This window comes from Empidonax traillii, unplaced genomic scaffold, assembly GCF_003031625.1.
Source record: "Empidonax traillii isolate 1590-97213 ecotype Southwest subspecies unplaced genomic scaffold, ASM303162v1 scaffold898:size721216, whole genome shotgun sequence".
Lineage (NCBI taxonomy): Eukaryota > Metazoa > Chordata > Aves > Passeriformes > Tyrannidae > Empidonax > Empidonax traillii.
This window is the reverse complement of record NW_020956091.1, coordinates 310,742-333,920: the sequence shown is the minus strand read 5'-3', so window position 1 is coordinate 333,920 and position 23,179 is coordinate 310,742. Positions and strand designations below refer to the sequence as shown.

Below are 23,179 nucleotides of genomic sequence, written 5' to 3'. Positions count from 1 at the left end.
TAAGGAGAGGATTCCTGTTTGCCCCTTCAGCATCCCAAACATGGAAAGATTGGATACCTTCAGGTAAGGGTTGAGACCCTGGAGGGTCAGGTGAAGGAGCAGGTGATGGGCTGCCCACATGGACATGGAGAAGGAATACAAGGAGGTGTTAGAAGACCCCAGATCACAAATAGCCACTGGACCAGGAGGGTGTGCAGGGCACACAAAGCCTGGCAGGTCCCCCCTGCCCTCACCACCGACTTGGAATGATGCCTCCTGACCACAGTTGCTGACTTCACACCAGATACTACCCCAGCAAAATACCTGGCCCGTGGTTTTGTAGAAGTAACTGCAACTGGTCTTACCCTTGTTCAGCTTCCTCAAAATCAGGGTATTTCTGGACAGGCTCCCCCTGCGCTCACAGAGCTCCCTGAAAGAAGCAACATGAAAGACTCTCACTCCAAAACGGAGATCCTGCCTTCCAGCAGATCTGAAATGCACTCCCTTTGCAGTCAGGTGGTGAACAAGAACAATAAATGGCTCTGTGACACCGAACTGTGGAGGAACATTGGGAGCAGCTGAGACACAGGTACAACACACTGCCCCTGCAGACAAGGAACAGAGCAGATGCTCTCAGCTGCATGAGGTTCCATCCTCACTGCCCTCTGTGGGTTTAGTGCTGTGGCAGAAAGGGGTGTTTTATGCCTGATGCTGTGCCCTCTCCCAGTGCGTTTTTAGCATGATTGTTGCGCATTTGGCTACTTACAAATTCAGCCTGTTCTGTCTTCTGCTGCGTGCAAAGTCACCCAGCCCTTCAGGGGACTCAAACTACGAAAAAAAGTGCAGTTTTTATCACTTGAGCCCTCAATTTTAATTTAAGGAGTGCTTAAAAAATTGTAAGGTACAGATTGTTGAAAAATCTCTCTTCAGAGAGTGGAATCAGGGTGTGCTCTGAACAGCGAGAGAGTGCTGAACGCTCAGCTGTTCTTTGAGGACTCAACTGCTGCAGCCCTTCACAAGCCTGGCTGAACAAGCGCTCAGGTTTTCCTAATGAGCCTACCAGCTTTTGGCTGTATTTATAGCCAAGAAGCAACTGCAATCAGGGGTACTGCTGTTTGTGACTGTGTTTCTTGTCATCTTCCATGACACACAGATTGTCTGCATGCAGGGATGAGATCTCCTCCAGAGTTCATTAACCTGGGAGTCGGGCTGGGTTTGTTGCGTTTTGAGCACACTCGGAGCCAGGATAGCTCTGACAATTTTTCCAACAGTGTTCAAAGCAAAAGAGATCAATCACAGCAAAGATTTTACAAAATATGTGTATTGAACACCTCACACTGCTTTGGAGCCAGCTTTGCAAGCAGCAAAGTGGATACATGGCCAGGCCAGTGCCCCACTGGTGGCGGTGCCTGTGGGTGGGCATTGATGGGGACCACAGCTTCCCCCAAAGCACCAGCCCATGCAGCTGCACATACTGTACCTCACAGTGTCACTCTGAGAGGCCGAACTTGCACCAAAAGCCTGTTGAAGGAAGGGAAATAACTGGAGGTGACATTTGACAAGTTAGTTTTTATTCAGTGCACTGGACTCGTACATCACTGCTTCATCAACTAACAACATTTCACACGTTCCTGTAAAAACAACGCCCAGTCCAGTCTCTTGTTAAAGATGCTCGGTGTAAAATGTAATGCAGTCTATCAAATATTTCCTTTTGTAGGTACAGCTTAGAGCCCAGTAACAGGCTGTGTCCAGCACTTTGAGTTCCAGCAGTGGGTGGAGAATGGATCAGTTACTCAGGGTTGGTGCAGGGCTTTGTTAACAAATGTCTAAACCCAGCTCATTAACATCTGAGAGTTTATCAGAGTGCTGCTGCTCGTTTGATTATGCCAGTGCTTTGAGCATGGGTGGAGCTGCAACTACAAAAACCCTAATGCACTGCAGCACTGGAAAACCTGATTTGGGCTGGGGCAGCCTGTCTGTGCTCCGTGCTGAGGACAGTCACACCAGCAGCAGGCACGGCACACCTCACCCTGTCCCCACAACTGGGCCAGTAGCAGCAGTCAGAGCAGCACAGCAACCCACAGAGAAATGCAAGGTGCTCAGGCCTGACTGTCAGGGCGAAGCGAGACATTTTCAGGGTGGAGGGTCTTACACTGCAAACCTCTGGGCAGGGATGCCCGCAAGCACAACAAATGGGGCAGTGGGGTGGATGCTGGGGATTGCTGGAGCATTCCCACTGGTGCCACTGCTGGGGCACATCCCTCAGATCCACACATGCTCTGCTCCTTTTCTCCAATGTGGGTGGGCACAGCATCCTTAACCCTGTCCCACCCACGGGACAACACAGGGAAGGCTCCTTGGGTATGGCCTGGAACTGGCACCCCCTCCCACTTGCAAGAATCACCCTGGTCAGCACAGGGTGCCCTGGCAGGAGGACAGGGACGGTGCCAGCCCTACGGCTCCCCAGCAGAGCTCTGCCAGCAAATCCATCTCCGCTCACACCTCCTCCACCACCCCACTCACGTCCTACCTGCCCTGTGCTCCGGCCCCAGCTCTCACCCTGCCTTGTCCCTGCCCTCCATCGCTCATTCACCATGGGTGTAAGGAAGGAGACGGCACATTGCCAAATCAGCTATCTCAAAGGGAATCTAGCGACTTTTATTGAGCCCCTGCCAGGGCCTGCACTGCTGGGGGCAGTCCCTGTGACGAGCACGCCGTCCTAGGGCATGGTGACCGTCCGTCCGGCGCTCCTGGCTGCTGTAAAGCGCCTCTTATTCCTCAGACCAGAGAACCTCTCATCCAGCGTCAGGCTGGTCTGCAGGGGAAAGGGAGAGCGAGTCAGTCCCACGTCTGGTGGCAAAGCACAGCCCAGCTCGTAGCGGGGTATTGATTAGAGCCCATCAGTCAGGACGGTGTTTCACAGCTGGTTAGTCAATTAAACCACGCAGCACACAAGAGACAAGGAGCTCGACAGGCTGTGTGCGGCTGGAAAACCTCCAAGCAGCTCCCAGCCCCGGGACACCGGGCGTTCCTCGGCAAGAGCAGGAGCAAGCAGATGGCACTGGAGCACAAGGCATCGGGGGAAACCAAACCGTCCAGACAAGAAACGCCGGCAATGACGAAGGCGGAGCAGGATTTCTCAGCTGCCCCAGGGCTCTCGGACCAAACTCCAGAGTGAAATGGGGCACCCAAGAAGGTCACCCAAGCAAAGAGCGAGCAAAGCCCAGAAGTGCCATGTGTCTCTGAGGAGTGGGGAGCACTGACACTGAACCAGTCCCCCCTGGCCAGGATCACCCACCAGCAGGATCTCCCCGCTCCGAGCAAGCACACGGACAGGCCTTGCAAGGCAGGCCAACAGAATGGGAAAAATTGGACTGAGTCTGTAGTTGCTCAACAGTCTTCTCAAGTGCCTTCAGTTTTGCCAATAACCTGGCCCACACGGCTACAGGGCTCTCCTCCCGGGCTATGTTAGACAAACCCAGCTGGCAGCCCCAGAAACCTGAGCGTGGTGTTAACAGCTTAGTGGCAGGGCTGCTGCAGGGTGCCAGGTGCCGCCTGTGCCGTCGACAATCCTCTACCTGGTTGGCCACGGCACGGAAGTTGAATCTCAGCATCACCCCCTTGGGCTGGGGCTTGGTCACCCGCGCTGGGGGTCTCTGGCTTCGCAGGAACGGGCGCTTGGATCCGGGCCTGGGGAGAGAGCACAGATCTGCAGTCACGCAGGGTGCTGCGGCAGCTCCCTCCCTACGCTCTGCAAACCAGCACGGAGTGGAGGAGACACCTGCACGCCCCATACGTCCCACCCAGGGCATGTCTGACCCCTGGCAGAGTCAAAAGGATGCCAGGAGGGCTGCTGTGCTGGCAGAGCGCCAGCACTGGGGACCGTGTCACGTCCAGGCTATCGTGGGGTGATCTCTGCGCCCAGGACATGCACAGTGCACTCGCCCACCCTTCTCTCTGCCCCCAGCTGGGTGCTGGGTCCTCAGCCCTGAATCTGTTCCCTTCCAGCTTGTGTGTTCCTCTTACAAGGCGTTTCCCTGACAGCCCACAAGGAGCATGGCCAGCCTGACACTTCCCCTGCGCTCCAGGGCTTCCATTTCTCCTCGCTCTCCATAACAAAGGAGCAGCATGGTAATTACAAATTACCGTGTAATTACAGGTAAACACAAGAGATCTTTATCTCCTTCAGATATGCCGGGGAGGGAACCAGACATCGTTTGCTAACCATTTTGGGTCTGAACCATTATACACTCATTTACAGAAGTGAAGCTGCAATAAAGCTAAAGGGATTTGCAGTGGCTTTTGTAGGGCTCCCACCCCAACAAATCACGTCATTACTTACCCGCTGCTCTGGCTCGCCTGGGGATTAACCACAGAAACCGTCAGAATTGCTCCCGGGCTGGGTTTCACTTGCCACCTGCCGAGACAGGGAGATTTATCCAGCTTCAAGCGTGAAAGAACCCTTCTCGTTTGCATTGTGCCTTTGTTCACCAATTACCTTCTCATCCTTGGCGGTTTCCCTTGTCCTTGAGCATCCATCTGCTGTGAAATAGATTTTTTAAAAAATTACTGAAAGAATTAGCTCTCAGAAACAATTATTTCTCTTCCTGGATTTCATTTGGTGTATCTGAAGAGGTTCCTTCCTTGCAAGTTGTCAAGAAATTTGCTAATTTGGGGTTTCCTGCTGTCACAGTGATCTGTATGGGGTGGCTTTACTTTGACCTGTTTGTGCTGCTCTACACACCACAAGGTTTATTTTTTGCCACCCTCCCACGATTTACCTTCCAGCTGCCAGAATATTAAGCTGCATTAAAAATTGCCCGTCCTGCAAATACTTCCCTAGCGATATCTGCAGTTTAAGTGATCCATCTCTCTTTTACTTTTGGAAGCAGAGATACAACTGGGCTGGTAAAACTGAAGGCTTGTCACTCCCAGCAGGCTGCAGAAGAAATGTCTGGATACTGACCCCTCTCTGGAAGCGGGCTCTGGAGAACCACTGCTGCGCCCGCTTCTGCTGGAACGCTGGTCCCCTGTTCAGCCGGAAAGGCCTGTTGGTAGAGGAGAGAGAAAAGGACAGGGGTGAAGATGATGCCAGGTCTCTCCTAAAGTTTAATGCTAAAATACCTAACCCAAGCTGGTCTTAAAAAGCAGTGTAAGAAGCAAACGAGGCTGTGTGTTACCCAGTTCAGCCCAACAGGCTTTTCTGCCAGCGAAGGATTTCAGAGGAACTTGGTTTTCTGCTCAAATGAGACAACAGCTTGTGTGTTCTCAACTCTGCTCATTAAAATAAAATAAAATAAAAAATCATAAAAGAAAATAGGAGAAAAAAATCAGGTCAGAAGGGACCTCTGGATATCCTTCAGTTCCTACTCTGCTCAGAGCAGAGAAAGACAGGATCTCCTTTCCAGCTCGGAGAACACAAGGATCCTGATGAGACAGGCACCAAGGCAGTGCCCGGTGCCCGGTAGCCTGCCTTCCTGGCAGCTCCTGGGCACAGAGTCTGCTCCTGCAGCCCCTCACTGGGACAGACTTCCTCTCTCTGCCTATCCCTTATGACTGGAATCTCTATTTCCTGCCTTTATGAAAATAATTGCTGTTTAACCCTTCATCCTTCAAAAGTGTTCCCCAAAGTAGACAGAGGAAAAGTTCAATAAAAATACCAGGGTCTCATTTTCTGTGCTTCCTAAAATGAAATGACAGATCTAATATCTGCATTATTAGCTATGAACTATTAACTTTTTTCACTGTTTTCTTTCCAGGTGCTTTCCAGGGGTATTTTTTTGGTGCTGCACAAGCACATGACTGTAGCCACTTCCACTTGGCACACAGCAAGAGCAGGAACCCACGAGCTGCAGGGGGAATTGCTGAAAAGAAAAAAAACCCCAGTGTTACCAAAGATTTTTTTACCTTTTCCCTGTGGTGTGAGTGCTGGCAGCATCCGCTCTGAATCTCTTGGGGCCTGGAGATGCCTGTGGCTGTTCCTTCTGCTGCCCGCTGCTGCTTTTGGCAAAAGCACTGCTGTTCTTGTTGCCCTGAAAGATTGGTGAGAGCTCAGCAGTTGCCACAGTCTCGGTACATGAACAGGGTGACAGCAGCCAATTGTCCTCTCTCCACTGACTGCTGCTGCCTGACTCAGCACACACTGCTGTGCACAGTCACTCACTCTGTGTGCCTCCAGTCCATGGAGAGCAAATCTCACAGAGGCTGAGCGTTAGAGCCCTGCTCAGGTTTCCTTTTGTTCATCACCTCTTTCTTGTTTAGGCACATCCACTGCCCAGGCCATGTCCTGAAGGATGAAGCACATCAGAAGGCCCCTCAGCAGAGTCTGTCCTCCTGCAGTTCCAACACAAACTGCCCCAGGCTCCAGCCCATTTATTTCTCTGGAACAACCACCATCACTCTTACTCTCTGCTCAGCTGTGCTTCCATATTCTTCCCCCTTGGTTTATTTCTGCAAAGTGGAAGCTACTGTAGAATTATGGTTCCTAGCAACTGCTGATTACTTTCTGTAAATACCCAGCCCTGCTCAATATCTGAGTCATCCTGGTCTTTATCTTCAGGAATAACCACACTCCTTGCACATGCCTGCTTAGCTTAGGGCTCTCTCATTTATACTCCTTGGACACAGCCTCTAAATGTGCCATCATGTTCAGGACTTGGGTTTTTTTGAAAAGCTCACTGAGCACCCCTGACCTTCTACAGGAGTGGATTTCCATCAGTGCAGAAAAAAACAATTGCCTCTCAGGAGGCCTATCTGTCACAGGAATCATTGTGTCTTGTGGGGATTGCCCACTTGCTGGTGGAAAGCACGTCTCTGAACCAAAGTCACCTGACAAGTGACCAACAGTCTTTCCTTCGACTTCATGGGAATTTGGGAAATGCTCTGGGTGGAGAAAAAATAATGTATCTTAACACACCTCCTTTAAACAGTAATAGTAAGATGAGATACCATGGAATTCATTTGTATGGAAATATTTTTAAATTTTTTAAGACCAATTTAAAAAAAAAAAAAAATCTTTTTTTTTTTTTTGCAAAACCCAGGGGTTTTCTGATCAGTAAAATTATGCTAAGTCAGAAGCTTATAAAACCAACTGGAAGATTGCTACTCCATATGCATGTATGTCTGCACTCCTCTATGCATACAAATGCTGTGCACAGGCATATAAAAGATGGTGCCTGTACCTTTTTATGTAAATTGTTCTTTGGGGGGATCCAGGTTCATAAAATCAAGCAGATTTCTACATGACATTTGGGAAAAGCTGTCCCTTCCTTATTCCCCTACCTCCTGAGCCGATGCCTGGCGATTTAAAGGGCTCACTCCACTGAAGGCAGCAGCTGCTCTTCTCTTGCGACCAGGCAAAATATTCCTGAATTGTCTCCTATTGTATTGTTGCTGTCCAAACCCTCTTCTGAAACGGTTAGGTCCTAGAAAACAAACAAACAAACAAACAAAACCCTCTTATTTTAGTGTCTCTCAAAATTTGATTTATGATTACAGTTTTGCAAATGGATTACAAGGTCAATTTAATACGACACAGGGGTATCTATACAAATAGTGGCGCAAGAATCACGTTAACTCATTCCGAAAAATATTAAATAATCGATCTTTCCAATGTCTCCCTAACATTCTTACTCTGTGTAGGACCGACACACTCATTATTTGATGTGAAAGAATAGAGAAGAGAAAAGCTTTCCACAATTTTGATTCTTCATAAAGGCAGGAACACCCACATCAGGAGACCTGTCAATCTGTCGTCAGAGCTCACTTTGCTGTGAATTAACTACAAAACAGAAAAAGCCTTTTGATATAGATTCACAAGTGACTTGAGCATCCGGGAGCCAACCCCACAGCAGCCTGGAATAGCTCTCAGAGCCCACATTACAGCAGCTGGTAAGTGAACACTGAACCATGATTTTTATATATATATTTATTTTCTTTTAGCTTACTGCACCTGTTGAAGAGGACACCTGCTGCTGCTGTTTTACGTACTGGCACAATACATCCACACCCAGCGTCCTTTCCCCCTAAGCCTGCTGGTGATTTTGAAGTGTGCTGAAGCACTGAGGGAGAGGAAAGCACTCTGCCAGACCAAGTCACAAACCTAATCACTCCACATGATGAACTTCTGCAGTCATAACGAAACAGAAAGTTTCTGAGTCGCCATGTGAGCTGACACAGGCGGGCAGCCAGAACAACCACAAACATCGCAGCTAAAATGCAAACAGGGAATTTATTTCCATCACCTCGCTAACCAGGGGGATCAATAGATCCCTGAAGCAACACCTGGGCAGAGGCACATGAGCAGAGATGCTGCTCTGTTAAGTTTGGCCCAGTATTAGATGGCCACAGGTTCACACAGAGGGTTTTGTGCACGCAGAGTTTACCACCAGGCTGCGTTTTGATCTCCTCTGTACCCAGGCAGGGAGCTTGGTTTGCAAACCTTCCATTTTCAGCTCTTTCCCCCCAGCAGTCACTACACCAGTGAGATGTGCAGATGTACTCAGGGGTGTATAAATCAGGCACAAAGCTGTGCAGGGCAGAGGGCAGCGAGAGTGCACTCAAATCCTGGACCATGGAGCAGAACTTCACTGGTACAGACCACAGAGCAGTTGGCTGCATGTAATGATCTTACACCACTGATTGCTGCATCACAGCAATTTATACTGACTTGGAGCAATTAGAAATGAAGTGTCCTGAGGCAGGAGTGTCACCACCACAGTGATAACTGAAGGCTCCAGCCCCAGGGTAAAAATCAGAAGGGCATCAGGGCATGCCTGTGGGAAGCAGCTCCCAAACAGCACGTTGGGGTGCTTTGTGCTGTACGGCTGGAGATGCTTTAAGAACACACACACATGTGCAGTGAGGTTCTGTGGGGCCAGCAGTTATTTCCTCTGCAGGAGACACCCTCTCACTTGCAAAAGTGCAGGTGTGTAAATGTTCCTCTCTTGACAAACACTGAATTTTGGCAAACTGTTTCTTCTTGACCAGATGTGGACTTGCTGTGTTTAACTGTCCTTTGATTTTTCCCTCCTGCTTCTGTCCCCTCAGTTTGTTTCTGTCGTTTTATTCTCTTCAACCACCACTCTGGGCTTGCCCCATTCTCTTGCCTATTTGCCAGATTGCTCTCCTGCAGGCCACCAAGCCTTGCAACACAGCCCTCCTGCCACCTGCAGAGGGCATATCCTCCACAGCAAGGGACTGAGCTCAGCTGCCTTTCCTGGGTATTCCATCAGGGCAATGGGAGGGACTGCTGCAGAAGGCAGCCCTGACTAGAAAATCGTGCCCCTGTCAGTCTGTTCCTATTAGAGAGCCTCTGCTCAGCAGTGCACTCAGGCACACCTCAGCCAACATAAATAACTCATGACAGAGCCATCAGCCTCTGAGGGGAACCCCGTGCTCACCAGCTGGGGATCAAGGCAAGTCCGCCATGTGTGTCCTGGAGTGTGACACACGGGAGGCTCCATCTCTGCAAAAAAGTCTGGCAGGTATTTAATAATGGAAGAACATTTGAATAAACCCCCACAGCATCAGCGGTGGGGGAGAAACCCCCTGACAACCCCCACGACCGGGTGCACACTCAGAGCCTGGTGCTGAACACACCTGGGTTGGCCAAGAGGCACCTCTGCTCAGCCAGTCCAGTCTGGGGAGAAGTCCCTATGTCTGGCTGACTCTTTTTCCAAGGAGATTTGAAATTCAAATTTCCCATCATTAAAAATCATCTTCGCCCCCCCCCTCCCCCCCGAGGAGATGGTTTAATCCATATTCCAGGAGGTATAACAGCACTTTGCTTGCTGGTTTAATCAGGATAATACTCTTCTCCCTCCTGTCATTACAGTGCTGGGCTCCTCTGATCATCATTTTGATAATGGTTATCTCATCTCAGCCCAGGAGAGACTGCATTTCAGCAGGGACTGAAGTGAACTGAATCCCTGAAGAATTATGGGCTGAATTCCCAGGCGTGCTGAGTTTCCCCAAATTGCTACTGACATCAGCACCACACAGCATGGTGGGTCTCTGCACTTGGCAGGGCTGAATTCAGACTCAATGAAAACCCATGAAATACTAAAAGTAGCAGAAATAATCCTATAAATGAACAAAAGTTTTCCCATCTAAGGAATAAAGAAAAAAAAAATTGTTTGCTTTATTTGACTCTGGATGCAGGAGTCACTTCAGTGGGAAATATCAAAGCCTGTGTTTTGACAGAAAAAATCAATTTGCAAAGGACAATTATCACCATTCTGTTCTGAACTGGAACGATCCTTGGTAAGGCAATAGGCGAGGGAAACCAAAAACATGAGGGTGGGAGGAAGATCAGAGATAAGCAGGATTGCTCCCAGCAATCCCACTGTCCTGATGTGCCATTGGCACTCCAATATAAGATTTCAAAGACATTGCTGCAAAATGTCATTAAAATCTTCAAGGAAGGGATTTAGCAGTAATTAAAAAAAACTGATAAGAGATGGCATTTCATGCAGCAGATCACTTTGGGTTTCTAGGTAAAAACGAGTGGAACAAAACAAAGTGTGTGACCGTTCAGTAATATAAAAAAAACTCACCACAAAAATAGCATGCTTGGCAAAAGTGACAATTTGGCTCCAATAACTGAGCTATCAAATATAGTTACTGAAGGGGTAATTTGGGTAATTTAAGTCTGCTCTGGGAAAATGAGGATTAGGAAGAGGCATAATTAAAATATGCGAAGCCAGGGGGAATAGAGAATAGATATTAAGTCACTGTAAATTAGTAATTCACGAGAGAGTGGAAGGGAGAGAAATGGATGAATTATGCTCTGAAAGGGCCCTGATATTCCATTGTTGCAGAGAGAAAAGCTAATCAGAGCCCGAGCGCATCTTATACGTGCACAAAAATTAGACAGAAGGATTTAAGAGCTATATTTTGTAAAAAAAAAAATGCATCTTTTCAGCCTGGCAGGGCTCTGCCATCTCAAGTGCCCATCTACCTTGCAAATTCCTCTGCTTCCAGGCGCCGTAGCGGGGCCGCCCGTAGCCGAAGGCTGAACTCCTGTTCTTGACCTGCTGGCTCCTGCTCTCGCCCGAGGTGCTGGAGTCTGTTTGTTCTTTCCTGTGGCGCTTGATGATGTCATCTAGAATGAAATGACAGAGGAGAATTCCATGGAACCTGCACTTTCTACCAACAGGGATTCCCTCTTTTGGTGCTTGCAATTGTCCGCCATAAAAATGGAGCTCGCTGTTCTGTGAGCTACGCTGGCCAGACAATAAAAGATTAAGCTTAGCTTAGAAAGTATAGGATCAATTTACTCGGCCTTTGCAGGCTGGAGATTAGAGTCCAGCAAATGATTTACAAATGTGCTACCATCCAGCACGTCCCCACCATGGGCAGGACAGAGTTCTCAGTGAGCTGGGCCGAAATCAAGGGGGCCTTCTTAATTCAAGTTGTTCTGACGAAAAGGCAAGGCAAAAGTGAAAGGACCTCTCTTCATTAACTCCTGCTTTCCAACCAACAATTTCTCCTTTTAACCTCAAACCTTCCAGAAAACACTTAGCAAGTAATAAAGTCACATCTGTGAAGCCCCAAGCAGAATGATTTAACAAATTAGCAATGAATGAAGTGTCCCAAAAACAGGCCCAGACAGTGGATACTCCAGCTCCTCAATATATCACTGCAGTGAATCAGTGAATGTGTCACTGGAGTGGAAGGACAGAAGTGCCATTAGCTTTCAGTGGGTGCTTACCACGAACCATCACACCCCCAGCACTTGTCCCTTGTCATTTTCTATCAGGAAACTCCTGAGTCCAAATAAATACAAAGCCCTAGGAAAAGAAGAGGCTGTGTGACTGCTTTTGTGATTTCTCTCTCAAGCCTGCCAGGAAGAGAGCAGGCTGGGAGAGGCCAGGCCATGCTCCTGGGATGAATGCACTAATGTTCTCAGCTAAGTGTGCCTTTGGGACTTGTGTGATTTGGGGCACAGGCTGATCCGAAGCACATCAACAGCATCCTGGCACGCTCTGCAGGGAGGTGACCCCAGGCATCCGAGGGTGGGCTGCCACAGCACGAGGAAGAGCTTCATGGGAGCCAAGAGGAGCTGAAAGCTCAGGTGCCTGGTTTGTCAGCTTTCAGTGTAATTTTTTTTTGTTTTGTTTAGTTATTTAGTTAGCTCTTACCCTGCCTTTTGTGTCCATGAATATGATGGAGTCAACAGAGTGATGTAATGGAGTACTCTGAAAGGCTGGGAGGGGTCCTGAGAGGTCATTTATAGTACACCTACACCTCGAGGCAGAATTATAACTATGAGGGCAGCTTTAGAGCAACTCCTGCAGTTTTTTGGGACTGCTAACTCCAGTAAGGCCAAATATATCTGAAAGCACAGAAAAAGCACCTGTCAGAAAAAAGTTCCTCATCAGGGCTCTTGTCTTTCAATGCTCTCTTCTCTCCTGAGTAAGCTGTATTCTGGATGGAGTATGGATTTGGACCAAAGGAGGTCTGACCAAGGGAAGCACTAAGGGAGAGCAAAAGCAAAGGGACCATCACAAAAATTTTTGCTAAAAAAAAATTACTAGCAAAGAGAAGAAGGGTGTGCAACACCATGGGAGAAAAAATAAATCAAAAATGAGGGAACCACTGCTGCTATAACTCCTCACAGAACCATTAAAACACGGCTGCATCAGCCAAGGCATCAGTTTTGAGTTTGCAGTGGAAAATGTTCCGCTGTCCCTGACAAATGGCTCGTTGCTGGGAAGAAATGACACAAGGTTTCAGTTGGGAAGCTGACCCAATAGTAAAGGGCGCTCGTGGACTTTCCTCCCACAGCAGAGACGCCAACACGATAATCCACCAAGATCCCCCGACCATGCGTCAGAATCCAGGCCTGGGGAGTTCATGACAGGGCGGTTGTTTATGCACAGTTCACATTCCCGGTGCCAAAGGAATGGCGAGCATCGGAGCGAGCTGCTATAAATAGCAGCATGGCGAGGACACGGCTCCTCTCCTCCTGTCACCGGGGGCCGCTTTGCGGGAGCCCCTCCCGGCCCGCTCTCCCCGTCACCAACCCCCCGAGTTACGGGGCTGCTGCCAGCGCAGCCCGGAGAGGGGTTCGCGGCCGGGATCCCGCACACACCTTCCCTGTCCCGCCCGGGGCCATCCCCGAAGGGGGACGCGCGGAGACAACACCGCGCTCTGCCCGCCCCATCCCGCACGACCCTCCCCGCACGCAGCCTCCCCCCTTTCCCCGAGCTCCCTCAGCCCGGCCCGGGCAGCGCCCGCCGCACCTACCCAGGGACATGTCGATCTCCTCGGCCCCCGGCTGCAGCCCCGCCGCGGGGCCCGGCGCGGGGAGCGGCCCCGCCGCCTCCATGGGCTCGGAGCGCCTCAGCTTCGCCCCGCGCACTGCGCCTGCCCGGAATGTGCCGCCACGGCCCCGCAGCGGCCCCCGCCCGCTCCCCCCGGGCCCGCCGGGCCCGACCCCTCTCTCCGCCCCTGGGCTTTTCTCCCTTTCCTCTTTGCCCTTTCTCCCCCGAACCCCTCCCCTCTGGGGTGTGCGCCGGCAGCAGAGGTATCTTAGACGTTATTTAAGCAGTTACTTCTGAGCGATGAGAACGGCTGAATGACCTCGCCCCGTTCTGGAGATAAGGCAAACAAGGCGACTCTCTCCACAGAGATCCTCTTGGCTCGTGTTCGTGCGTGATGTTCTCTGTTAGTGAGCGCCTCGAGGAAGAGGCACCCGCTCGGAATCTGGTCTTTCACAAAAGTCAGATTCTTCGGGGGATCTCTCAGTCTCTGGGTCACGTTGGTTGTGGCACCGGGGCTATTCTACAATTAGAATACAAACTGTGAGCTAAACCATCTTCCTCTACTTTTAAAGCCAGATGAAAGAGGAAAAAAGAGATGGGGGAAACAACCCCTGCTCTTCCAAAGGGCTGCTGTGCATCAAGTGAAGAGCATGCTTTATTCTGAAGTTTCCATGTGATAAATGCTCTGAAATAATCTTCCACGCCACATACATAATAGTGGCCAAAGAAATCTCGAATAATGGCCTGATGTTTTACGTTTTCAAGACAGTTTCTTTTTCCCAGTTTGCACTTCAAATGGGAGAGAAATTTCTACATTCAGATCAATCAGGGCAGAGAACCTCCTGGTATGTGTAAAGCTCTTAGCAAGATCAAGTGCTCCTGAAAGTGTTGGTTTAGGAAAGTGTTCTTTCATGAAAGAAAAGAACAGAACAGTGTTGAGAGAGTAACAAATAACCTCTGCTATCTTTTGCAGTGACACTGCAGAGTGATCATTAAAGCAGCTTAATGTGAAATGTCAAAAACCAGGGTCATGATTCTGCAATCAATTTTGCAATGTTCTGTGAAATGCAAGGTGTGCTGGGGGTGCTCTGTGGGGAGCCCTGGCTCTAATGCCCCCTAGTCCAAGAGCTTTCCTCCAAAGAGCATCCTTAACATTTCTGAGCAATTTAGCCGGAGCAGCCAGGGAAGTTGTGGCTGCTGGGAAAGGGCTGGAAGTGTCCATGTAAGCCCAGCCTTCAGCAGCAGACCGTGAGAGGAGGTTTAGAGCAGTGTGGTTTTCTAGCACTTATTAAGGAGGGTGTTGTTGCCCCCACTCTGGGCAGTGCCCTGAGCTGTGAAGCAACAGCTGCCAGGAGCTGTGAGGGAATGACTGCAGGAGGGGTCTGGAGTCTTCTCTGGGTATTGCAGCAGCTGGAGATAGTCCTGCTGTGGGACAGTGCCATGAAAGGTTTTGTGGCTTTCTGCAAAATCTTGCACGCTTGTACCCTCAGAAAACCTGAAAGAAACGGCTCAGAGGCTTCCAATAGTGTTTCTATTTAATCACGTTTAGTGAAACAAACATTTGAGATCAAAGAAGGGAAAAGGCAGAGTTTAGAAATGCCAGCTTCTAAAATATTAGGTATTTTCAAAGGACATTTTTTTTCATAGAACTACAATGCAGCTTTACCAGGTGAGAGGTTTAATTAGCTGCTTTCCTTCAAGTGCACAGCATTGAAAGCAGAGATAAAACCTTTCCAAGCCGTATTTCTGCTTCTGGAAAGTATGAGCTGATATGTGCTCTGTTATCTCTCAACTGCCAGTCTGACTTTTAACATCTTGGCAAATGTCCCATTTGCTTGGTATGTCCAAGCACTGCCATTATCTCAGTTCTGAGCAATTTCTCACATTAACAGTGTAGGTGACACAAGCTGGAGTTGGTGAAAAGGCCTGAAGAGCCAGAACCTCCTCTAAAGCATAATCCCCCTTCACTGGAGAGGACTGCAGGTGTCTGCATCCTAAGAAAGGAATGTCAGGAATGTGACTTTTGCAACGGAAAGGTAGGATTAGTAGAAGAACAGGGAGAAAAGAAAATTGCACTTTCCTCTAGAACTGGTTTGTGTTGACTCACTGTGGCAACAAGCCTCAAGCTGAGCCTTCTAAGAACACTGGGGCACCTCTGCCAAGGTGCCAGGTATTCCTTCCCCTTGTTAGGCACAGGCATAACCAACTTGTTCACAAAGAGCAAGTGTTAATTAGGGTCAGTGGGCCTTTCAATTTATCAGATGCTCTTCTTGTCACGTAATGAAACCCCAAGGAACCCCAGAAGGCTTTTAGCTGAAACTAAGTAAAAATAGAAGTCAGTGGGAGAAGGGAACACCTGTCAGCAATCCAACACTTGTATCATCTGAAATTTTTTCTCAGCCTCTCAATAGATTTAGTCAATCTTCTACATGTTAAATAACTTGTGATGATTTGTTGTTGCAATAAACCTTACACCATGATCTAAAAATTAACGCTGGCCACTTTGTCTGTTGTTCCCAGGGGTACCTCAAATCACAGTTATTTAATGCAAAATTGCCAAAATATGTGACCATTCTCCTTCAGCGAAATGCACCCAAAACTACATGACTTGATTGCTAATAAATGTTTTTTCTTGGAAACTAAGGCTGGGTGGCTGTAGGAATGTGTGTCAACGAAAAGTTTAGCATCTGCATGTACACACCTGTATCTGAGGGCATGGAAGCTCTTCAGCCTCTCCCAGACTTGCTCAAAGCATAAACAAGTGCTTATTTCAACGGGCCAAAATTCTGATCACTTCTGTGACACTCTGGATTTTGCCCACAAGGGGGGTGTTTAGGCCTTTTAATTTGTGAGAACCACAGGACCATCAGCTCTTCAGGAGGAACGCTGGTAGCAGCACAGCTTCAAAAGTTTGCTCCAAAACTGGTGAACCACCACTAAAAAGAACTTCTGTTTTACTGTTAGATGCTGAACAAGATGTCCTTCCCACGTGCCCTGCCCTGCCCTGGGACACACAGCCTGCAGCACACGCTGCCAGGTGTCGAAGGCAGCGGGGAGAGATCAGGGGCTCCACTCTCGCTTCCCCTCTGTCACAATCAATATCACACCGACATTTCCAGCACAGATGGGCCTCTGTGGCTCCCTCCAGAAGGCAGCGCTCTGGGGACATCTGGAGCTGTGAGCAATGATGCTGAGCAGGGGTGACAAGAGCTGTGGGAGCAGCACAGGCAGAGCAGCAGGACGGGCACGCAGCTCTCACTCACACTTGCTCTGAGCGTGGCTTGGGCCAACCATCCTTGCAAGACTTGTGAGCAACCACATCTTGCACTCCCCACTGGAAATTAGACAGATCAAAGCCTGATCTAGATCTCATTCCTCTAGGCATTAACATGAGCTGTAAAATCCTGCTGATGTCATATTTTTATGAGGTTTTATCTCGTCTGGAGCAGATATGGGTAACCACAAAGACTTTCAAAGTGGAAGCTCTTCATGGAAGTGTGGGATTTTCAGAAATTTTCAGACTCCTGAAACATCGGCTCTGTCTGGCATGGCACCAAGAAAATAATACCTTTGTCTTGTGCAGTCTCCTGACAACATTTGAGCGTTTCCACCTCTTCCTGTATGCATCTTAACTGCCATAATAAATAGGAAAATGCAACCATCTCTGTTTTATGGGAGAAACTGAGGGATGACACAGTGCTGGCTTACTGCTTATTATGCCAGGAAGGTTGTTTTGGGAAGCCTTCTGCCCCTAGACTAGTGACTCTGGTTTTGCTGGTGAAATTACAAATAAGGGGGGGGGGGGGGGGGGGGGGGGAATGGGGAGAAAGAACTGTTGAAAGGCTGTGAAATCCAGTATAAATAAAAGTAATTAGACTTTAGTGGGCCAGACATCTGTTCTGATTCTGCAGCTATTGGAGGTGATAAATGACCCCCACAGGTAAATCTGCTCCACCACAGGAGCGTGCAATCAGTTTTCAAGCTTTTGCCCGAGCGAGCAGCAATTTGCTCGAGACAGTTTGCAAATTGGGGATTTTTGGTTAGCTGTTAGGAAAAGCCTCAGACATTGCTCCCAGGCTGTTGTAGGGGACACTCCGGTGCCTCTGAAGATGTGAACATGTGTCTGAGCAGACTGAGCAAGCTGGGTTTGCTCCTTAGTACGAGCACCTGCAGGCACAGCGAGTATTTGGTTGAAGATAAAAAGGTCCCCCCAATACGTGAGGACTCCAGCGTGACAAAATGGTGTTTCGAGTCTTCTTCTGACAATTTGTCGGGCCTGTTTCATCTAAAGAGAGCTGAGCCCCTTTCCCTGTCCAAGTTGGGCTCTGAACAGTGAGTGGCTGACTGATGTGGCTGAGAGGGAGGATAGCAGATCTGCAGCTCTGAGCTGGCCCCGTGCCAAGACACCCGCTTTGGAAACTCAGAGCAACTGGTTCTAACATTTAGTAGAATTTAGATGCTGGAGCTGGTCCTGGCTGCTGCTCTGCCTCACTCCTGCCAGCTGCAGAGGCACTGAACCTCCTGCTCCACGTCTGCAGGCAAAATCATCCTACACACTTGGCTTGACACCAGTCTGGGTTTATTCACCCTCCACCCTCTCTGGCTGGAACCTCAACCGAGGGCAGCACTCAGCAGTGTTTATAGAGGCTTGTCTGATTTTCTTGCTGTGAATCCAAGGAACAATCAGATTTTTCAGGGCAAGAGCAGAAGCTCTGGCCCAGGCAGACTGATTGGTAGTCATCTGTAAGCTTGAATCCCACAGCTCCCACATGTAGCCAAGGTTAGAGGCAGCAGACAGCCACAGTATTTGCAGGTGACAGTGGGAGCCCTTTCTCCACCACACCTGCACTTTGCACAAAGGAAGGGGAATCTGTTTGCCGTGACATGGTGATCCCAAAGTCCATCCAACACTGCATGGATTGAACCCTTCACTCTTTAGTACCTTCACACTGATCTTGGCTCGTTTGATTCCACAGAATTTCAGCCAGACATCCCCCAGCATAATATTTCAGGGCTGTTCCTCTTTCGACTGATAATGGCTCAGCTGTCTCTCACTGACATGTTGCTGACTGAAGGGCAGTCTCTTCCATACTGCTTATAGACAGAATTTCTCTTAGATCCCAAAATTAGGCATGATATATGGATGCAAAAAAACCAAACCCACAAAACAATTCAAGAATTCAGGGACTTCAGGAGGATGAAGCCATAAAGGCAGATTCTGCTTATCAAACGCAGAGCAATTCCATGAAAAAGTAGGTCTGTGAGCCTTTCTTTAGCATTTCCTAATCGTGCCTCGAGAGTAATTTTTCACAGATAAGCATGTAGCACCTAACACGTACAGATTACATGGTAACAAAGGCAATTATCCATCCATATGGTGTTCCAGCAGTCGTGTAGCATTTTATTCACATAACTGGGCCCCGGACACTGCAACCAGCTCCTGATTTATGCCTCACCACTTCCCTTTCATATTCTGAGTCACAAGCATTCGCGTCTCTGAGGTTTTTGCGAGTGTTCCCTACCCCATTTCAGGGTGACCCCCGCACTCCCATTCCCTTTGTTCTGCCATGGACGACTCCTGGCTGCATTTTCCCTGCCACCAGCGGGGATCCGCCGTCCCTGGCCGGCGCTGTCCTTACGGGTTTTCAAGGCAGAAGCGATGGATGGTGTGATGCACCTGGCGCAGGAGACCTTAGGGTGAGGAGCGGCCGGGGAGCTGCCACAGACCCGACCTCAAACCTGAGCGGCGCCTCAGGGAGGGGGCACAGCCGACCCGCCCCGGGCCGGCCAGGGACGCGCTCCCACCGGCGTCGGGGCTGGCCAGCGAGCGTTTTCCATGTTCTGTCGGCTCCGAACCCTTCTCACGGCTCGCCCCACGCCCGGCCCGCCTGCGGGACCCCCGAGTTCCCAGGATTTTCCCCTTCCCGGGATCCCCCCATCGGCTCTCCCGCCCCGCTCCCTCAGCGCCGGCAGCGCCCCCTCGCGGCCCCCCCGGGCACAGCCTCGGGGTAGCCACGCCCCCTCTCCCCCGGCGGCGCCGCGGATTGGTGGGAGCGACCGAGGGGCTCTCGGAAGCCCCGCCCCCCTCCTCGCGCGGCGCCCCCTGTGGGCCCCGCGGCGCGTGCGCGGCGGCCCCGGCCGTTGTTGTGGAGGGGCCGGTCAAGATGGCGGCCGGGCAGGGGGGCGGCGGCGGCAACAACGGGAACGGCGGCGGGAGCGGCGCGGCGGGGCTGGGCATCCCCGGCCACCTCACCCTCTCCTTCTCGGCCGGGCCGCACTGGGGCGCGGCCGCCCTGCCGCAGCCTCACACGGTGCGCAGCCTGGAGCGGGCCCTGGAGGAGGCGGGCAGCTCGGGCATCCTCTGCCTCAGCGGGAGGAAGCTGCGCGACTTCCCCGGCAGCGGCTGCGACCTGAGCGACACCACGCAAGCGGGTGAGGGGGCTGCGGCTGTGGCGGGGATGGGGCTGCGGGGGCCGTGCGGACGAGGGGCGCGTCCCTGCTGTGGGACGGGCGGTGGGGGGTGCGGGCCCCGCTGCGGGGGCTGCAGCGAAGGGGTCCCTGTGGTGACAGGGCAGCACTGCAGGGACTGCGGGACCAGCTCCGGGGAGTGACACGGGAGCGGCTGCTCCGGGTGAGGAGCCTTGGTCCCGCCGTGTGAGGGCAGGGGGGACACTGGGGAGGCCCCACGTTTTGGGGGGGCTCTCCCTGGAGGCAGCGGGACAGGGGTCTGCAGGATGTGGGGGTGCAGTGGTGGGGGCTCCCCCTGCGCGCAGTGGGGGCGGTTCTGCCCTGCGTGTCTCGGGGGTGAGTCCCTGCAGCTCCGGGCTCTGAGCGGGGGCACCCGGCGAACGGAGCGGGGGGTCCTGGGGGTGCCTGGGGAGGAGAGGGGCGAGGGGCACCAGCAGCGAGAGGCTCAGTGTGTGTGTGAAGGCACAGGGCTGTGTGTGTGTTTGTGTGTGTGTGTGTGTGTGTGTGTGCGCCCCGAACAGGGTGTGCAAGGTGAATGGAGCTCTTTATTGGCGCTCCAGGGAATCACAGCTCCCGTGCTGTGGTTGGTTCGTACCTTCAGGGCAGTGGAGCTGCATCGCCTGGGTTGTTCGGGTCGGTCCTTCTCCTCAGCTCAGCGCGAAGATGGTTCCAAGCGCGGGTGCGAGGGATGTGTGCGCATCCAGCGGTGTGTCTGGAGGGCTTGGGGTGTTCGCGGTGTCGGTAAAGGCTTGGATGTCGTGAGTGGGCCTGCATTCACCCAGGCTTGTAGGTGAAGGAAACATGGAGGCCTTTTTCTCTGCGGTTCTTAGAAAACAAAGCTGCATTTCCCAGGAGCTCGCCTCTGATGTGCTCGAGGGGTTATTTGGTGCTGGGTTACTTATTGAAAATGGACCATTTTGAGTAATGTGCTAGAAGAAAATATTATTGAGAGGCCAAGGTCTTTTGTAGTAGTGGTTTTCTGCAATGTTGTTTGGGTGAATTAATGCTGTGGGGGTTTTTTTTGTTTCGTTTTGGGCCTTTTCTTTCCGGATGGAAAGATGGTTATGAATTACTGGTGTATTGTTTTGAATAGGAGACTGCCCTCTGTGGTACCTTAAAATAAAAAGAGGCTCCATGAAATGATAGAAGCTGGAGTTTTCCTTGTAGTAGCATAAAATGTGTTTAGTGATGTAGTTGGTCACTGCTGTATATAAATATTCAGTAACTGAAGCATTAAGGAAGAAGCATTGTAGGCATATGGGCAACCTGTTATTAAAAAGGCTCTCTGTATCCTGAAGTGGGTGCATCAAGGATCGGTGGTTTTTGTTTGCTTCTAATTATTACTGTTTGCATTTTGGCAGTTTTTTGGTCGTTTCATTTTGAGTCTCGACAGTTGGGTAAGAGCTGTCTGCAGTGATCTTGTCTTTCTGTTTTTGGATGCAGTAGAGGCCAGTCAGTGCCATCAGGATGGAATTGTTGCTGTGAACAATGGTGTGAGAATGTTTATGGGCAGTCTCTGACAGAAATAGCTTTACTGCTTGCTGCTGTAGGATTCCCTACTGAAATAGCTGATGTGGGCCTGTGCAAGTGCCACCTGATAACAATCCTGATTGGATGTAGCCCTGGTTTATGAATGGATCCTGAGAAATACAAATTTTAGATGTTTTTCAAAAGCTGCTCGCAAGCAAAAGATTTGTAGTCTCTATTTTAACTTGATCTGTAGAATTTTTTGGTTGGTGGGTAAATGGTGTTCTGTTGGTGAATCTTGGACATCCTTAATGGAGTGTCAGTGTGGCCTGGAGCGTAATGGGAGATCAGCAGCTGCCTCAAAGGCAACAGTGGTGTAGTTATTGGCATTTTTGTAGCAGTTATCCCCAGGGACAAGGTTCTAAGTTGAGACTGAGCTGTAGGATAGGAGGATTGGATCAAAGCTCTGCAGTGTTTCACTTTGTTTTAAGTCAGTGACTGAATTTCAGTTCTGTGGTACTTGAAACAAACATTTAAAAAAATCAGCCTAGAACCAATTTGGATGTAAACAAATTTTTTTCCATATTGCCAACCCTTATGCAGTAGGATCTGTTACTGTAAACCCAGAATATTCTACCTTTATATCAGTTAAGTCAGCAACAGCAATGCTGAAGCACAACTGCTGTTGATTTATCAAAAATAACTTGGGATTTTATTTTGCATCTAACTTATGTAATGGCTGGCTTGCCAATGCTTAATTTGTAATTACAGTGACATAGTTTTTGCATCTTAAATAATATGTCAAAAATTAATGCTGAGCTGAAAGCACAGTGACCGTATCTGACTGTTTGGCTCTTTTTCTTTTTTTAATGTGAATTGTCCTTTGTGCAAGAAAACCTTATTTTATTATTTATCTGAATTTGTCTCCTGGCTGTTCAATCAGATCTTGTGCTGCTCTAAATGAACTTCTGGAAAAAAAAAAATCATAGGCCTTGAGATATCAAGAGATATCTTGAATATTCCAGTCATTTTATGAACATGTGTAGTTTTGCCTCTCTCTCTGTGAGCACCATTAGGCCCCCTGGCAGTTAAGTAATTGAGTCTATCACATCAGTGTAATCACGGTCTGCTTAGCTGGGGAGTTGTGTGCTTGCTGGTTTTTTTTTTTTAAAGGCAGGTCCCTGTGTTGTATTGCCGTGCTGAGCTAAGCCGAGCTGTGCCATTAGTGATTTGCCCTCTCTTAGTGAGCACTTCTTACAACATGAATGTGGTAAATGTGGAAGGTGCTTGACTGACAGCTCAAGGTACCATTTGTGTGCTCTGGTTACTGCAGTGGAGCCATCAGGCTTCCTTGGTTGTGGCTTTGTCACAACAGATCTGATCCCACTTTTTAATTCTGAGGGAACTTCCAAGCAATTATAAGTAAGTGACTGATTGCCTATAAATAGATTAATGATTAACTTGGAAATTTCTCCTTTCTCACCACCTGCTTCCTCTTCAGATTTGAAGAATAACACCAGTGTATTTCCAGTGTGACTTCAGAGCCAGCTCTCCTGGCATGGGCAAGGCAGGAAGAGTTCCCACCTTGAGATCCCCGTGTGTATCTGAGGGATGGGAGGACACAGCCTGTTACAGATACCATTATCAGCATTCCCTGCATGTCTCTGATTTTTTTTTTTTTAATCTTATTTCTGGATTTTCTAAGGTATATAGTCATTCAAGTGATTACAGATTAAACCAAACAAACCTACAGCTTAACAGTGAGTGGCAAATGACAAGAATGGTAATTTATAATGCTGTTCTGCCTCTCCAGTATACACTTCTAAACCAAGTATGTTTTCCTTTCTGAATGAAGTTATTTTTGTTTGTGGTGCCAGTGTTGATTGAATAAATGATGGCAGGTAACTGAAGAGCAGCAGCAAATTCCAGTATTCAGCTAAAGAAATTAACATCTATGATATATATCTTAAACCTAGATTACATTCTAGAAATCAAGC

At 49.5% G+C, this 23,179-nt stretch overlaps 2 protein-coding genes across 3 annotated transcripts in view; one reads left to right on the top strand and one right to left on the bottom strand.

Moving 5' to 3' along the window:
• Positions 1-1,533: 1,533 nt before the first annotated feature.
• LOC114067315 (UAP56-interacting factor-like) lies at positions 1,534-13,325 on the bottom strand. Of its 2 annotated transcripts, none has more exons than XM_027902638.1 (9): positions 13,231-13,325; positions 10,940-11,083; positions 7,261-7,403; positions 5,887-6,011; positions 4,946-5,027; positions 4,478-4,521; positions 4,322-4,396; positions 3,558-3,669; positions 1,534-2,794 (listed from the first exon to the last, which is right to left on the bottom strand). In XM_027902638.1, exons 1-9 carry the CDS (start codon positions 13,310-13,312, stop codon positions 2,699-2,701), a joined length of 903 nt encoding a protein of 300 aa, XP_027758439.1. In that variant the 5' UTR covers positions 13,313-13,325; the 3' UTR covers positions 1,534-2,698. The 2 variants fall into 2 exon arrangements, with proteins under 2 accessions (XP_027758439.1, XP_027758440.1); XM_027902639.1 differs by having other exon boundaries at positions 4,478-4,518.
• A 6,086-nt stretch (positions 13,326-19,411) lies between these two features.
• Positions 19,412-23,179, top strand: part of LRCH2 (leucine rich repeats and calponin homology domain containing 2) — a 33,065-nt gene continuing 29,297 nt past the window's right edge. The window contains exon 1 of the mRNA XM_027902640.1: positions 19,412-19,679. Within this exon, the coding sequence (XP_027758441.1) occupies positions 19,412-19,679 (268 nt within the window). The remainder of the gene's footprint in view (positions 19,680-23,179) is intronic.